The 16,680-nt window shown below is 25.8% G+C and overlaps 4 protein-coding genes across 6 annotated transcripts in view; 2 read left to right on the top strand and 2 right to left on the bottom strand.

Moving 5' to 3' along the window:
* Positions 1-2,002, bottom strand: part of LOC117239272 (dynein heavy chain 3, axonemal) — a gene marked incomplete at its 3' end in the record, with an annotated part of 31,051 nt that extends 29,049 nt beyond the window's left edge. The window contains exons 1-2 of the mRNA XM_033504725.1: positions 1,667-2,002; positions 858-1,091 (exon numbers count right to left, since the gene is read on the bottom strand). Coding sequence (XP_033360616.1) covers positions 858-1,091; positions 1,667-1,672 — 240 coding nt within the window. The remainder of the gene's footprint in view (positions 1-857; positions 1,092-1,666) is intronic.
* Positions 2,003-4,051: 2,049 nt separating this feature from the next.
* On the top strand, positions 4,052-5,551 carry LOC117239271 (tigger transposable element-derived protein 2-like). The gene has a single exon (XM_033504724.1). It carries the CDS (start codon positions 4,052-4,054, stop codon positions 5,549-5,551), a length of 1,500 nt encoding a protein of 499 aa, XP_033360615.1.
* A 1,215-nt stretch (positions 5,552-6,766) lies between these two features.
* Positions 6,767-8,476, bottom strand: LOC117239281 (leptin receptor overlapping transcript-like 1). 3 transcript variants are annotated; one of them, XM_033504756.1, is made up of 5 exons: positions 8,344-8,476; positions 7,481-7,555; positions 7,155-7,353; positions 6,876-7,029; positions 6,767-6,799 (listed from the first exon to the last, which is right to left on the bottom strand). In XM_033504756.1, exons 2-4 carry the CDS (start codon positions 7,519-7,521, stop codon positions 6,916-6,918), a joined length of 354 nt encoding a protein of 117 aa, XP_033360647.1. In that variant the 5' UTR covers positions 7,522-7,555; positions 8,344-8,476; the 3' UTR covers positions 6,767-6,799; positions 6,876-6,915. The 3 variants fall into 3 exon arrangements, with proteins under 3 accessions (XP_033360647.1, XP_033360646.1, XP_033360648.1); XM_033504755.1 differs by having other exon boundaries at positions 8,180-8,465; XM_033504757.1 differs by lacking the exon at positions 8,344-8,476 and adding an exon at positions 7,625-7,715.
* Positions 8,477-8,955: 479 nt separating this feature from the next.
* LOC117239275 (transitional endoplasmic reticulum ATPase TER94) lies at positions 8,956-15,645 on the top strand. The gene is made up of 13 exons (XM_033504740.1): positions 8,956-9,101; positions 10,330-10,686; positions 11,899-12,091; positions 12,165-12,399; positions 12,471-12,604; positions 12,676-12,924; positions 12,999-13,163; positions 13,912-14,034; positions 14,150-14,362; positions 14,427-14,735; positions 14,835-14,996; positions 15,114-15,268; positions 15,404-15,645. Exons 1-13 carry the CDS (start codon positions 9,085-9,087, stop codon positions 15,492-15,494), a joined length of 2,403 nt encoding a protein of 800 aa, XP_033360631.1. The 5' UTR covers positions 8,956-9,084; the 3' UTR covers positions 15,495-15,645.
* Positions 15,646-16,680: the final 1,035 nt, after the last annotated feature.

Below are 16,680 nucleotides of genomic sequence, written 5' to 3'. Positions count from 1 at the left end.
ATTACTAAATACTAATTAAATGCAGTATTTTCAAAACTCCTTGCCTAATCATGTTGATTATTAAAAAAAGTATCCTATCATAGAACCAAGAACAACAAAAAATTAATTTAAGGTTTTCTTTACTAATTATTGAGATAAAAAATCAGTGATAATGTCGCTGTGACTCAGCAAAGTTTTCTACACGAACTCAGAACAATTCGATTGGCACTGTAAACCTCAAATTTTACCAACGACACATAACCGCAATTTACTTGTACAACTCTTAAAGAAGAAAATTATATTTGGTGTCCTAAATGATACTGTGGTAACTTGTAAAAAATATTGTAGATTAAACATTAAATGCATAATCATACCATGGAATTTTCACGAAAATTAATGTCTTTTTGAACCCTCCAGTTTACTTAAACTCTTTTTGAACTTTGAATAGATCATGTAGGTAATAGACGGAAGGTGCGAGATCGGAATTATATAGAGGATGAGTCAATATCTCAAACTTGAATTTAAGGATTTACAAGATTAAACGAAAGATATTACATGCGTGATTTAATGTTCAGAACAAGTATTTTCATATTCATAGAAAATAAGAAGATTGTGTATATCGAAAAAGTTGTCTATGCTGAAATAAAATTTAAAGCTGCATTACGGATAATTATTGATTCACTTTCATATGAAACACGAACACACGTTGTGGCAAAGATGCTCTACCCCATACACAGAATTTCAATTGACGGAAATTCAAACCTTACAATTGACATAATAAATAAAATTATGTGTACTTGCTACTATGTTTAAAATATTCTTGTGTGTAGACTTTTGCAATTTAATTTATATATTAATAAAAATTAACAATATGTTACCTTTTCTTCTGTTAACATTTTGTTTTCTTGCTTTCCTGTTTTTAATATTTTATTCTTACATCTTTTATTTGTTTTAATATGCTCTTTTTGGATTGTTTTCCACAACCATGTACCATCTGCTAAATCTTTCAAGCTAATCATATTATTTGATAAAGGCTTTACAAACTGTGGTGATGTTTCTTTTTGCACATTTTTATATTTTTTTATATATTCTGCTGATGAGTTAGTAAACTTCTATCCAGAAATAAAGAAATTATGTTTAGTTTATTATTATTTAATTATGAAGTTAAATTATGTTCCAAAATTGTTTGCATGATATGTTATTAATGTAAACATGTTCATATAGTTAATTGAATGTATAGTGTAATTCTACCCATAAAAAATTATGTAACCTTAGTTTTTAATTGTCTATGACACAAATGCAAATTTGTAAATGCAAATTTACAATCTCATACTAAATTTCATTATCACATTTTAATATTTCATTAATATCACTTCATTTTAAAAATTTAATTTTAGGAAACTTTATCACTAATATGAACATAAAGTAAATACAAGAATTTATCCTAAATATACTTTCAATTATGCACAAATATTAAATATACCACATACATATAAATAAAATTATATATATATATATATATATATATATATATATATATAATATACTGCAGTCTTGATAATGTAAAATTACAAAAAAATAATTCATAATTATAGTAAAATTATGACATTTATCTATGGTTATATATTGTTTCTCATATGTAAATCTTAATAGAAAATACATAATTATTGTTTTTTGAATGTATTACCTTCATTTAAACAATTATATGTTAGATGTGTTCACTATCTTGAAGAAGTTATTTTAATTGTAAATAGAAGGGTAACTATGGTAACCATAAAGAGTTAATACTCATTAAATCTACCATTATATACATAATGAGTATCAAAATTACTTTAGAATAAATAAATAAAATGTGATACAAAAGCAAAATAAGTGTAGATTCACCATTAGTATGAGGTACTGGAGTGTAAAAGGAAATAAAAAACCTGGAAACACTCGAAGCCTGTAAAATCTTAACCAATTAGAGGTAGGATAGTTGATAAGGCAACTGGAGAACAAGGTAATAGAAACTAATTTCTCTGATAACATAGTTTAAAGATACTGTAAGGCATTTTGTAAATGATATGGATGTCCCTTATACTTATTAGGGGAAAGGGTATAAAAAGCAAATAAAATGTAGTAAATAGGTAAATAAAATTAAAAAATTATATACCATTTGAATTAGTCTAAGTAAAAAAGCATACTACAATTTTATTGTATATAAAATAACCCCAACAAAGGTAAACTTAAAGATATTTAGAGTTGTAAATACAACGATATCATTTATTTAACATGATAAAATTAAAAGATTAAAATTACAAAATATTTAAGGGAAAAGTTCACGCATAAAAGATAGATAGGTTAACAATATTTATTAAATTTAATCAATTGAAACATAGTATATGCTAATCAATAATAATTCAAATTTAGATATTAAAAATATTAATTTTTGTCCCTTATTCTGGATGTTTAATATTTTCAACACTTGTTTTTAATACGATACAAATATTCTTGTGCTTATATTCTTCCTGTCTTTTATTTGCTACACATGACAAAATGAAAGATAAAATAACTTTAAAACTATTTTTAATTTGTACACTGAATATTCCTAATAATCAATATAATAATAATCAATATATAGAAATATGCATTTCTATTTAAGAAAAGATACATTTGTAGATAACACTTATGAAAAAAGTAATGTAAAACATTAAACCTTCTTACATTTTCTTGTACTGTTTTTGTACAAAAGTTTGTACTACTACAAACAAATATTTTGTAAATTTGAGGGATGCCATACTAACTAGGTTATGTTTACATCAATCATTGTTGCCACATCTGTTATATTTGTGTTTAGCATCAATTAACTAAGTCAACTGTAGCTCATTATAATCACATGGATTATCGTCAGCATCCATAACCTCACAAGCATATTGTAGTTCATATAATATTATACGTATTTATAATAAACAGTCGTTTATTGACTCAAAGATAGTACCGTCAATCGCGTCGCGGATTATACACTCTCATTTTCATTTTACACATCTACGTATATAAACACGAGTCTCCGTTTAAACAGGAACAAGATATTAGATTTTGATGATTAAATCATACATATGTATGTAAGTACGTACTTTCATACATATATGTATATATGTTCACTTATATTATATTCTTTTTTTTTTAATTAAAATGTTGAGAATTATAATATAATCCTATTTTTAATCATAAGAACATATAAATTCATGTAACATATTTTTTTACTACGTAAATTTTATTGTAATCCATTGTCACATTTCGATATTAAAATTTATATCTCCACCATAACTAATAATAAACGGTTATTCACATATAATCGATAGCAAGTGGTGCCCCCTTAGCTGTCACAGACATTTCAATGATAGAAGTAGATATTCCAAGAATTGCTCACTGTTATCTACCTCCAATTTGCTTTAGAAGTACCAGTGTAACAATAAAAGTGAGTGAAATAAAGTGAAACGTTATTTAAATTCTACTTTATATTACTCGCAATACAAAATTAGTTTACAATTTACAATCTGAAATTATATATGAATCAACTATTTTGTGATATCATTAAATAATAAAGAGTATGTTTATACAAGTAATGAGAATGTTAAGACTGTTGAACCACCAAATTTATGACACAGTTTTATAATCGTGGTTTTGAGTATTTGACACATAATAATACTTTCAGAATATAATTAAAAAAGAAGACCTTGACACAGAATTATATGCTTCTGCTGCCTGGGCACAAATAGTATTTTCTTCCTTTTTGTAGTTACAATTGATATACATATTACAAAATCTATCACATAAATAATATATAAAGTAATCATATACGTACGTATATATATATATATATATATATATATATACGTACGTATATATATGTATGTATGTATGTATGTATGTATGTATGTATGTATGTATGTATGTATGTATGTATGTATATATTGTACAACAATTATGCATGAATGAGTCATAATTTTGAATCTCTGTTAAATCTGATTACATATATTATATCGATAGAAAACGTATCTCATAATAAATAAAGGGTACCAATTTTGTAATTATGTCATCGCTACTTAAAGGAAAATTATTATCTAACGATAAATTAATAGATGAAGGGTTTCATAAGCACAAAACAGATGATAAAGAGTTAATCAAACCAATCGTTGAAAAAGCATCGACTTCTATGCAAAAAGAAGAAACTACAGTCGCAACACGTTTAGAAATTATTCGGAAATTAGAAGAAGGTGTCACAATTGGTAAACTTGTTGCGCGGTATGGTCTTCACAAAAGGACTATAGAACGATATAAAAGGAATATCTTATCACTTCGAAAAATTTCAAAAAATCCAAGACGTTTGCTTATGAAAAGAACTCGTGCATCTTTACACGAAGATACAAATGTTCGATTACTTGAATGGATTTTAGAACGACAAATGAAAGGAGATATCCTTCGCGACAGCATGCTGCAAACCAAAGCGATGGAATTGCATGAACAATTTGGATGTTCGACACCTTTTACGGCTAGTCGAGGTTGGCTGTGGCGTTTTAAAAAAAGATACAATATAAGCGGTTTCGGTTGCCAAGGAACAGCAAATGAGATAGCACAATTGACAACAGAAACATTAACAAAAATATTAAATGAGGAAAATATCAATAGAGAAAATATATATAATATATATGAAACAACCTTAATGTGGAGAATTCTCCCACAAGAAGTCTCGTCGAATGAAGAAGAATCTTCGCAAAATGAAAAAATAAAAAAAGATCACATCATAATAGCATTTTGTGTCAATGCTACGGGAACGCACAAATTACCGCCATTGTTTGTTACTAAATATGTGATTCCACAATCTTTAAAGCATAGTAGACATATGTTACCTATAGTATATAGAAGTCAAAATAGTAGTTTTATTGACGAAACAATTTTCACTGATTGGTATGCCAATCATTTTATACCCAATGTAAAGCAGCGTCAACAGCAGGAACATTGTATAGAGAAAGTGTTGTTATTCGTTGAAAATTTTAAATGTGATATATCTCTTAAAAAAGAACACCAAGATTCTCATTTCAAAATAATAATTTTTCCATCTAATACACCTTCGACCATTCAAATAATGGATGAGGGTATAATTGCAAATTTTAAAAAATTATTTCGGGAGAAATTGCATTATCGTCAAATACGTCAACATGATAATGAAGTAAAGAAGTTCTATACCAATTACGATATAAAAGAATGCATTGATTTAATTAGTGAAACATGGGACGAAATAATAGTGACCGACATTGTACATTCTTGGAGGAGACTTTTAGGTAAGCAAAATACTCAAATTATTATCAAAGAAGAAGTCGAATACCTCGAAGAAACCCAAGACTTCGAAGAAAATGTTGTTTCTGACAAAATATTGGAGTCCGTTGTAAAATGTGAGGAAGAAGAATCGACTATTACAACAAAGGAAGAAATCGATCGCATGTTCCGTAGTTTGGAAATTTGGACTAAAACACAGCCTGATTTCATTAAATCGCATGCAGAAGTTTTAATACATTACCATAGTCAACAATAATATTTTATATAATAAGATAAAAGATTTCTGATTGAAGTTTCAAATGTTTTTGTGTATCATTTCTTGTCTTCAATTGTATCCATTCGTTCTTTTATATTTTGTACCCATACTTTTATCCCACAAAAGAATTTTTCAGAATAATTACATAAATAGGATGAATAGAAATTTTGAATAAAAAATTCGTGTGTACTATATGCTTATATCTTTTAGTAGTTACTTTGTTGATTATTAGCTATCAATGTAATCAAAATGATTAAAAACTCATTTCTTAATTTTTCATAGTAGTATAGTTTTACAATAGTGTATTTTTGGAGATTTGAGTATCTTTTTTTTGTAAAATATATACATGAATGCTTGTCTTTTGCTTTGTATTATATTGTATATTTTGTTGTATATCTTTTATTTCCATATACCTTAAATGCTTAAAAATATTTTTATAAAAGTTAAAATAATCAGAAAGAAATTTAATTAAATTTGATGTAGACATTTATTATATGTAACACTAAAAATTAATGTATTATATATTACCTAATAATTACTATATATTACCTAATAAAGTCAATTGAAGCATTCAATGTATGTTAATAAAATATGTACATTCTCTGTCATTTTAAACTCTACAGTAATAAATACTTAGTACAGTAGTAAATACTTACAGTAGTAAGTAATTATTGTCATTAGTATTTTCCCCTAACATAATATTTTTTCTAGCAGTTTTCTAAATATTAATTACGAAAATTATATATATTTTTATATAAGATCTACTGTATCAATTATATACAAAATATTTGCAAAACATTACATAATACTTGGATTATTTTAAAATTCTTAATTTATAATTGTTAATTAATAAAAATAACAGGAAGTATGAAGTAATGTAAAAAATTGTTTATTAATATTGCTTTCAAGAACTTAAACTCAATAAATATAAATATTAAATTTTACATGTTTTAGCATAGTTGTGTTTTTTAATTTTATCCAAAGAGATTTATAAAAATTTTTATTTTTTAAAATCTAAAATTTTGGATACTGCATAAAAATATTAAAATAAATCATTAACTTTAGTATTGGTTATTGTAATACTCTTTGTTATAGTATTAATATCTATATATATATATCTATATATATATATATATATATGTATCATGTAAGTAATATACTATAAATGTTGCAATGACTTAGAATCAACACATGACTGTCAGTCAGTGCAATATATGATTTGCATTCTTCTTTTTATCTTGCAAAAACCTAAAAGTATTCAAATTATATGTTACAAAGTGTAAAAAATGTACCAAAAGTAATATATTATAAATCAAAATATTACCATGTAAAATTAATAAATAAGTACAATGAAGTACACCATTTCAACATGTGTTATATCCAACACCATCCTGATCAAAGGTTGCAAAAAGTCCGACTAGAGTTAGATATATAATAATATTACCTGATAAAGTCAAGTAACAAGCGCCCCATTGTATCTGAAAATGCATAATGGAAATATACATCACTTATATCAGTGAATTGTTTTATCTAATCTAATATAATAATAATATAATACAATAGTACAATAATCAGATTAAAAAATATGCATATATGACTATACCACTGGTTCATCGATTGGAGACCGAGCTAAGACAATAGGAAGAGCAAATGATGATACAACGAAACCTGTAGTAATGAATACTGCTAACTCCAAACATGGATTAGGATTATTGTCAAAATCATTTGTATAACGACGTGCAATTATAGTTGGAATTGGTGCTAATATGTAAAATAGTATGACAAAAAGTGGCCACCATACTCTAAAAACAATATATTATAAAATCTAATACACATTTTGATATTGTAATTTATATTTGTAGTGTTAAAGCACTATATAAATAGCATTAAATACAAAATAAATAATTATATATTAATAGTAATACTTACTTATATACAGGTAAAGCACAACCTAGTATAACAAATGTCATACCAATAGAGCCACCAAATGCCAAAAGTACTAATCTATAAAAGGATTTTTGGTTATAAATCGTCTTAAAAAATTTTGTATAAATTATATTTTAAAATACTTACGCTGTTTAATAGTGAAGGCCATTATTAGCATGGAACAAACCAAGGGAAATTTATATAAATTATTATATATAAAAAAGATATGTAACTTTTATAAGTTATCATAGTTGTCAAATTTGTCCAATGAAAAACTATATCATATTTTATGATTTGAAATAATATGATTAATGATCTAATTATAAAATAATTCGTGCAAGATATACATATAAACATAAAATGTGAAAAACAAAAGAACCTATATAATTTATACTAATGAATCTTTTTGGTTTCTTCATTTTATGAATATAATTTATAATTTGAAATAATACATTTTATACCTCTAAAAATTTGTATGTAAACATTTAAAAGACTTACATCTGTTTCATAAATGTTTAACATACAAAACAAATATTAATTAATAAATCTGACCACACAAAAATGTTTAGAATATTTAAAAATGATTATAATAAGAAAATATAGTTAGTAAAATGAAATACAGTAAACTTGTATTATATAAAAATAAAATAGTATGTATATATATATGTTTATAAAATAAATTAATAAACATGCGTTAGTTACATATAAAAATTTGACAGCAATGACAATAACAGTAGTAAGGTTATGTTTAGACGTATCATTTTTAATTCAGCTTTTTCATTAAACTTCCATCGGCAATATCATATTTTTTAATTTTATGATAAAAGCTTATGTATTTATGCAATTAAATATATATGCCGAATAACCTTTAATTCCAGCCATTATAGACCGATTTGACAAGTAAGAAGTATGTACTTATATTTATCGTATTTTCACTTTGAGAATGTCGTGACGTAAGCCATCTAAAGCCTAACATACTTTTAAAACTAGACACATGCTAGTAGATTATCTATTGAATACAGTGTAAATTTAAAAAAGAAAGAGAAGTCTTTTTTTACGAATATCTACATTTATTACAAATATCACAATCCATTTAGTACTTCAAACTATAACTTGAGTTAATAAATATCTAGTAATACTTATATATTCAGAAATTTAGAAAAAAAATGAAAAATATTTATAGGATGCTATAAAGTACAAAATTTTACGTATTAAATTGACGAAAGTAACAGTGCTCAATAATTTGTTTATACTAATATATATTTTGCGTATCTGAAATTGAATAGTGATGTATATTAAAATTTCTTAGAATGTCTGTAGTAAAATATAATTAATTAAATAATCAAAATTAAGAACTGAAAATTACGATAAGTAACGATAGTTTAAAGACTCCGTAGCCAATAAGATATTTTAAAATGGCAAATCTATTTGTCTATTGTAAATTTGCCTTCAGCTTTTGATTCAACAATAGGGGAGTCCAATGCAAGCCATGAAAGTTCAAATGAGAATGTTCATTGGATCGGCTATAGGTGTAGCTGACTTGTACGTGTACGATATCAAGTTCTCATTACGTGTGCATTTTCTTTTGCGTTGAAATCAACAGAATAATGGGCGAACCAAAAAGGTAAGACATTTTAACAAAAAAAAAACTCTTTAATAATATAATATTTGTAATGATATAATTTTAATACTTCAATGTTCAAACATAAAGTATACAAATAAATTGTATCCATGCTTCCAATTTTACGTTGTCATCATGTCGACGCAACGCGTCTTTTTATAGATTCTTATGAAAATAAATGATATCTATTAAATTTTCTTCTATAAAAATTAATCATTCAGTATAAACTGCAATTTTTCTTATGGCAACAACCTGTAATGACAAAAATCGCGCTTATCATTTTCTGTGTGCCGACTGTTCATGGCCGAATACTATACCGAACATGACAAAGGAATTTTGCTGATACTGATATTTATTTCTTACTATGATATTTTTTGATCTTATAAAGAATTTTTAGTAAAAATAAAAGCTATATAATTTTACTTCTATTTAGTTTCAAGAGATAAGTATAACACAAAACTGCGTAAACATCATATGTTCAGTTTTAAAAACTAAATACATTAATTTTTTAATTACATTTTATATGATTATCATATACGATCTTATTCACACTATAAATGAAAAATTTTACAAATTATTTTTTATAGGTTTAACGAATATCTTGTATATGTAAAATGTCTATTATTTATTCTATGTATAAAAACAAAAGTTTGAAGATGCCTATATTTTTTATCAAAAATTAAAATTAAGGGAAAAACATGTTAAATTATTATTATTAAATTTTATAGAGTACAAAAGTATTTTTGAAGTATAACAATATTAATCATAATGCATATATATTTATATATTTATGATAAAAATACATAGTTTAATGTAAATAGATTATAATATCGAAATTAATTTCTTAATTATTCATATATAATGATAATTCATTAAATATGTAATATATAAATATATATATATCATATATATTATATGTTATCATAAAATAGTAATAAATAAAATATATATCATAAGGAAACATATTATGTGTTAAGAAAGTTATGCTTGTTAGTAACAAAAATAAATGAGACATTAAGATTATTATGTTTATAGTACAACTTAAGTGGTTATGTAGGCATTATATAAATGACATAAAGACATTAACTTTAATAGATTAAATTGGTAGATAAAAACTAAAATAGTTTAGTCATAAATTAAAATTATTTTTTATTTATCAGCATTATATATATTTTATTTAATGATTCATATCTCTTTGTTGAAATTAATCAAATGCCTTGTGTTATAACAGTGAAGATTTGGCGACAGCAATTCTTCGAAAGAAGGACAAACCAAATAGATTATTAGTGGATGAAGCTATTGCAGATGACAATTCTGTAGTAGCTCTTTCTCAAGCAAAAATGGATGAATTGCAACTTTTCCGAGGAGATACAGTATTGTTGAAAGGAAAAAGACGCAAAGAAACTGTGTGCATTGTTCTTTCTGACGATACATGCCCTGATGAAAAAATTCGCATGAACCGTGTTATAAGAAATAATTTGCGTGTACGTTTAAGTGATGTTGTTTCTGTACAAGCATGTCCAGAAGTTAAATATGGAAAACGCATTCACGTACTACCAATGGATGATACAGTAACTGGTCTTACAGGGTAATCAATAGCTTTTTTACAAAAATGAAAAATATATTTTTCATATTTTAATTTTAATTTTAACTATATCATATTTTTAAATAATGAGTTAATTTTAAATGACATGTAATTTTGATATTCAAAATTATTTTATTATTTACTCGTTATTATTGTCTTTTTGTTTTACATATATAAAGATACAAAATGTACCTAATGTAATAATTGCTCTAGTCAAAATAACATTAGGTATATTTTACATCTTTCCAACTAATATTTAAGATACATAAAATAATTACATATAAAGTAACAAATGAAATGAAATCAATACTTTTTTTAGTTTAACCTGAAAGCAGAGGTGCATATATTCTAGTATTTTGGCATTGCATGTTAATCAAAACAATAAATTTTATAAATTGAAGTAAAATTATATTAAAGTTAGGCAAAATATGGCTACTTACTTTCACTTATTTTCCTCAATTAATTTAAAAAATTAGTTTTTAATATAGTTAAAAATTTAATATTATGATAAAAAGTATATATTTAATATATATTTATTACAACAGATATGTTTGAAAATATGTGATATAAAAAATATAATATAATGTTCAGTTTATAGAAGGTACACCATTACAATATGCAATATTAAGATAGTTGTCTATACCAATATATAATGTAATCATATCATTACCAACCTTTTATATATTTATGCTTTCAGTTCGTTAAATACTTCATATTTAATACTTATTATGTTAATATTTTTTGTGAAAAATGTATTGTTATTTCAAATTCATATAAATCAAGTATAACACAGAACACATAACAAAGGTGGTTGATATATTTAGGTAATTCCCTTACACAATAACAACTTTAAAACTGGGAGCATTTGTGAATAAAGTAAAATGATTTTAATTAATACAAAACGATATTAATTATATATGTATGCAAACACCCTGTTTTAATGTATAATGTAAATATCAATACAAATTACCTTATGTTCTAAAGACCATATGTATATTTTTATATATATATATGTATTTGAAGGGGTTAAAAAATATATTTATATTTAGACTTTCTAATAGATGTGTAAATAGAGTGTAATGTGTTCTGTGTACATAAAAAAGTAAAAAGGAAATTCACATTATTGGTAATTTAATATTATATTTTAATTAATCATTACTTCTTTTTAGATATACATAAAGTTTAATTATAAAGTAACTTACTTTTTTGTTATAGAAACTTATTTGAAGTATATTTAAAACCATACTTCTTAGAAGCTTATCGTCCTGTTCATAAAGATGATAATTTTATTGTACGTGGTGGTATGCGTGTTGTAGAATTTAAAGTAGTAGAAACAGATCCTGGGCCATTTTGTATTGTAGCTCCTGATACAATTATTCATTGTGAAGGTGATGCTATTAAGAGGGAGGTCAGTTCAGTATAATCTTTCAACAAGTATTTATTTCTTTATATCGTAATATAAATATGTAAAAACATTGTAGGAGGAAGAAGAGGCTTTAAATGCTGTAGGTTACGATGATATTGGTGGTGTTCGCAAACAATTAGCTCAAATTAAAGAAATGGTAGAATTACCTTTAAGGCATCCATCTTTGTTTAAAGTTATTGGCGTTAAACCACCTCGTGGTATTCTTTTATATGGCCCGCCAGGCACAGGAAAGACCCTTATTGCTCGAGCTGTTGCAAATGAAACAGGAGCATTTTTCTTTCTTATCAATGGTATGTTAGTCTTTAAATATAGTATAATATTTTTTTATTTTAGAATGTTACTCAATTTGATATGTTGAAAGGTCCTGAGATTATGAGTAAACTTGCGGGAGAGTCAGAAAGTAATTTAAGAAAAGCATTTGAAGAGGCTGAAAAAAATTCACCAGCTATAATTTTCATTGATGAACTTGATGCCATTGCTCCAAAAAGGGAAAAGGTTTTTATTATTCATCTTATTTTATACACTTACAAATTGAATGTATGATTTACATGTTATTTTCCATCTAGACTCATGGAGAAGTAGAAAGACGTATAGTGTCTCAGTTGTTGACTTTAATGGATGGCATGAAACAAAGTTCCCATGTTATTGTAATGGCTGCTACTAATCGACCTAACAGCATTGATCCTGCATTGCGGCGTTTTGGTCGTTTTGATAAAGAAATTGATATTGGAATACCTGATGCTACTGGTCGTTTAGAAATTTTACGAATTCATACGAAAAACATGAAACTTGCAGATGATGTTGAATTAGAAGAGGTTTATATAATTAAGTTTGAAGTTATTAAATTGTTTATTTTAATAGTATTTACTGAATTAATGCAATCGTTTAGATTGCAGCGGAAACACATGGGCATGTAGGAGCTGATTTGGCTTCGTTATGCTCTGAGGCAGCATTACAACAAATCCGTGAGAAAATGGATCTCATTGACTTGGAAGAAGAACATATAGATGCTGAAGTTTTATCTTCTCTTGCCGTTACTATGGATAATTTCAAGGTAATTACCTCATGCATGAAACTTTTTCGATCCAATCAGTATATGATTGACTATACGTATATCAGTATGTTTACTATGAATTTACTCTGAAATTTACTATAAATCTTCTTATTTTCTATGTATTATTATTAGTTTTATTTATAACCATAAGGATATGCAAAAGGGATCTTGCTGAACTATTTCTCCAGTCATATGTTTTCTCCAGACTTCCTGTTATTGCTACATAGTTATCAGTAAATTGTAGATATTTATGCACATTTATATTTCCATAGACGTAATTTAAAAAATGGAACCTAAATAAAAGATTGTTTTATCTACTAAATATTGTGCAAAATATTATACTTTGGATATTTTATTTTTTTTGCACATTATACAAGATATGTGCATTTTTACATTTTTAAATTTCCCATAAATGTATAAAGATCTGCAGTTTAGTCGTTAGTTTTGAAAAGTTCTTCTGTTTATTTGATCTTAACAATAAAGCTATCCAAATTCGTTTTCTTATTTCAATGATTAGTTTAGTCTTAGCAACTATAATATTGTTAAGTTTTCGAAAATTAATTTGAAATTAATAGTGATATTCAAATAGTGACGACTGCACTGTAATGACATTGAAATTGAAAGACATTCATAAATACTGTAAATATTGTCGTGTCTGAGAAATTAAATTAAATTTATAAACGTATTGTACAATATAAACAATGTTATAATTTACAATATTATAAATAATTTTATATTTTTACTTTAGTATGCTATGACTAAGAGTAGTCCAAGCGCTTTGCGAGAAACTATTGTAGAAGTTCCAACTGTGACATGGGATGATATTGGAGGTTTACAAAATGTTAAAATGGAATTACAGGAGTTGGTACAGGTAAGAAAATTGCTAAGTAAACTACTATAAATAATAAACTAGACTAAATACTAAATAAATATTATAGCTATACAATAAAATTATGAGATTAAAGTATGTTTCCTTTGTTATCTAGTATCCAGTTGAACATCCAGATAAATTCTTAAAATTTGGTATGCAACCATCCAGAGGTGTATTATTTTATGGACCCCCTGGTTGTGGTAAAACATTACTGGCTAAAGCAATAGCTAATGAATGTCAAGCAAATTTTATTTCTGTAAAGGGTCCAGAATTATTAACAATGTGGTTTGGTGAATCTGAGGCGAATGTCAGAGATGTTTTTGATAAAGTAAGTAATTTAAATTCAAAAACATAAAACACAATTATTTTATTTATTATAATCATATTTATAGGCAAGAGCCGCAGCTCCTTGTGTATTATTCTTTGATGAACTCGATTCTATCGCCAAATCTCGTGGTGGTACACTGGGGGATGCTGGTGGAGCAGCAGACCGCGTGATAAATCAAATTTTGACAGAAATGGATGGTATGGGCGCAAAGAAAAATGTATTTATCATAGGAGCTACTAATCGTCCTGATATTATTGATCCCGCTATTCTACGACCTGGCAGATTAGATCAGCTGATTTATATACCATTACCAGATGAAAAGTCTCGAGAAGCGATTTTTAGAGCTAACCTTCGAAAATCACCTGTAGCGAAGGTAGAGAAAATTAAATACATTTGTATCTCTAGTAATATTCTACATTTTGCTTCAATGCGTCCTAGTTGCCTAATCATATCATTAATATTTGTGTTATAGGATGTAGATTTGAGCTACATAGCTAAAGTAACACATGGTTTTTCGGGTGCTGATATAACAGAAATTTGTCAACGTGCATGCAAACTTGCTATTAGACAAAGCATTGAAACTGAGATTCGAAGAGAAAAAGAACGTGCTAGTAATCCATCAGCATCTATGGACGTGAGTATCTAAATGTTTTAATGTTACATATATAATTTATATTATTATATTATATATTATTACACATTTTAATCAGTTTCATACTTGTTATTGATAATTTTATATATGATATTATAGATGGATGAAGATGATCCTGTACCAGAGATAACTAGAGCTCATTTCGAAGAAGCAATGAGATTTGCACGACGTTCTGTATCTGATAACGATATTAGAAAATATGAAATGTTTGCGCAGACGCTTCAACAGTCTCGTGGATTTGGAAGTAATTTTAGGTAAAATACATAAATCGTTCAAATATTTTTTAAATTAATGTATGAAAACAATGACAAAGCGTATGCCTGTAATTACATATTCTATCTAATATGTTAGATTGTATTTGCTCTAAAGTAAATTTTAAATCTTTGTAGATTTCCGCAAAGCGGAGCAAGCGGTACTCAAGATACAACACAGGGTGATCAAACCTTCCAAGATGATGGAGATGATGATCTTTACAGCTAAGTCTTCATGTCTGTGTACCTCATTACAGTGAGCATGCGACAAAAGGGCCTGTCTATTCTGCAGAAAATACTTTGTGTTTATAAACACAAATTTTACAGAAAAGTAATTCTAAGAAATTGATACTACAAAAATACATGAATCTAATTCAATACCAATTATTCTGTGTTAGTATATGCAATTTTACGTATGTAATTAGGGTAAATTTTAATTAAGCTAAACTAACGATATAAGTGTAATAAAAGAACATTTTTTTATATTTAAATTACACAAGAAAAAATATAAAATTGCGAAAATTATATTGTACTACTAAGATAATATAAATTTAATTTCATTTTATATGTATAGATATATACATATTATATATAGAAATGTAATTCGTTGATTATTACTTTATACGTATATAAACTACCCTAATCTCATACGTTATTTTGTATATATATTGCATAGAAATATACGAATTTTCCGTTGTTCATAAGTTTTTCTATGTAATTTTATATTTGGGTTATTCACATAAAAACATAATTCTGATTCTATAACAGTGTTATATATTTTTTCAACTTGACTTAGAGATAGACTCTTTTGCTACGTTGTCGCTGTATTTAATTACATTTCATTGTTCACACTCTGAGATTACAGTAATGTGAGAGTTTAAGCAATGTCAGTGAAATTGTTGGAACTGGTGATGTGTATTGGTGAATTTACAGTCTGCTTGTAGTAGTAAATTTATTTACAAATTACCAAAGAATCTCTTAAAACCTTTCATTTTAGAATAAAGTGTTAACTTCATTATTCATATATTCATATATATATATATATATTCATTCATTTTTATCATAGTTCTCATAACTTTATAAAAGTTGAAGTTCTTTAATTAAGCAATTAAAATTTTCTGATATACATTACTTACCTTTACATTACGTATTTGCAAGTATATTATTTATTTTTACATATATAATTCTGAAACTATTGATAGTTCAAATTATTTATTATTTATTTATGCAGCACTTACAAATTTTATCACAAGTTATTACAAAATGCTACATTTTAAACTCTAATTAACTTAAATTTGTGGGTACACATTTTTTATGAATATTTATTAAAATATTTGTATGCACATTGAAAAGAAGAAAAAGCAAAAATTAAACCACTTTTTAAATAGTATATTATTATATCTTGCATTACATTA

This window comes from Bombus vosnesenskii, unplaced genomic scaffold (assembly GCF_011952255.1).
Source record: "Bombus vosnesenskii isolate JDL3184/JDL3185 unplaced genomic scaffold, Bvos_JDL3184-5_v1.1 scf7180000013913, whole genome shotgun sequence".
Taxonomy (NCBI): Eukaryota; Metazoa; Arthropoda; class Insecta; order Hymenoptera; family Apidae; genus Bombus; species Bombus vosnesenskii.
Note: the sequence above shows the minus strand (reverse complement) of the source record. Positions and strands in the feature narration are given on the sequence as shown.

What these genes read in the sequence shown, in the direction of transcription:
- LOC117239271 (XM_033504724.1), top strand. Translation starts at nt 4,052, where the DNA reads ATGTCATCGCTACTTAAAGGAAAATTATTATCTAACGATAAATTAATA.
- LOC117239281 (XM_033504755.1), bottom strand. Translation starts at nt 8,238, where the DNA reads ATGATACGTCTAAACATAACCTTACTACTGTTATTGTCATTGCTGTCA. An exon ending in TTGCTGTCAAATTTTTATAT is followed by an intron (nt 7,556 to 8,179) that starts GTAACTAACGCA and finishes ATCCTTTTATAG; the next exon opens with ATTAGTACTTTTGGCATTTG. An exon ending in CTCCAATCGATGAACCAGTG is followed by an intron (nt 7,030 to 7,154) that starts GTATAGTCATAT and finishes ATGCATTTTCAG; the next exon opens with ATACAATGGGGCGCTTGTTA.
- LOC117239275 (XM_033504740.1), top strand. An exon ending in ACAGTAACTGGTCTTACAGG is followed by an intron (nt 10,687 to 11,898) that starts GTAATCAATAGC and finishes TTTTTGTTATAG; the next exon opens with AAACTTATTTGAAGTATATT. An exon ending in ATCCATCAGCATCTATGGAC is followed by an intron (nt 14,997 to 15,113) that starts GTGAGTATCTAA and finishes ATGATATTATAG; the next exon opens with ATGGATGAAGATGATCCTGT.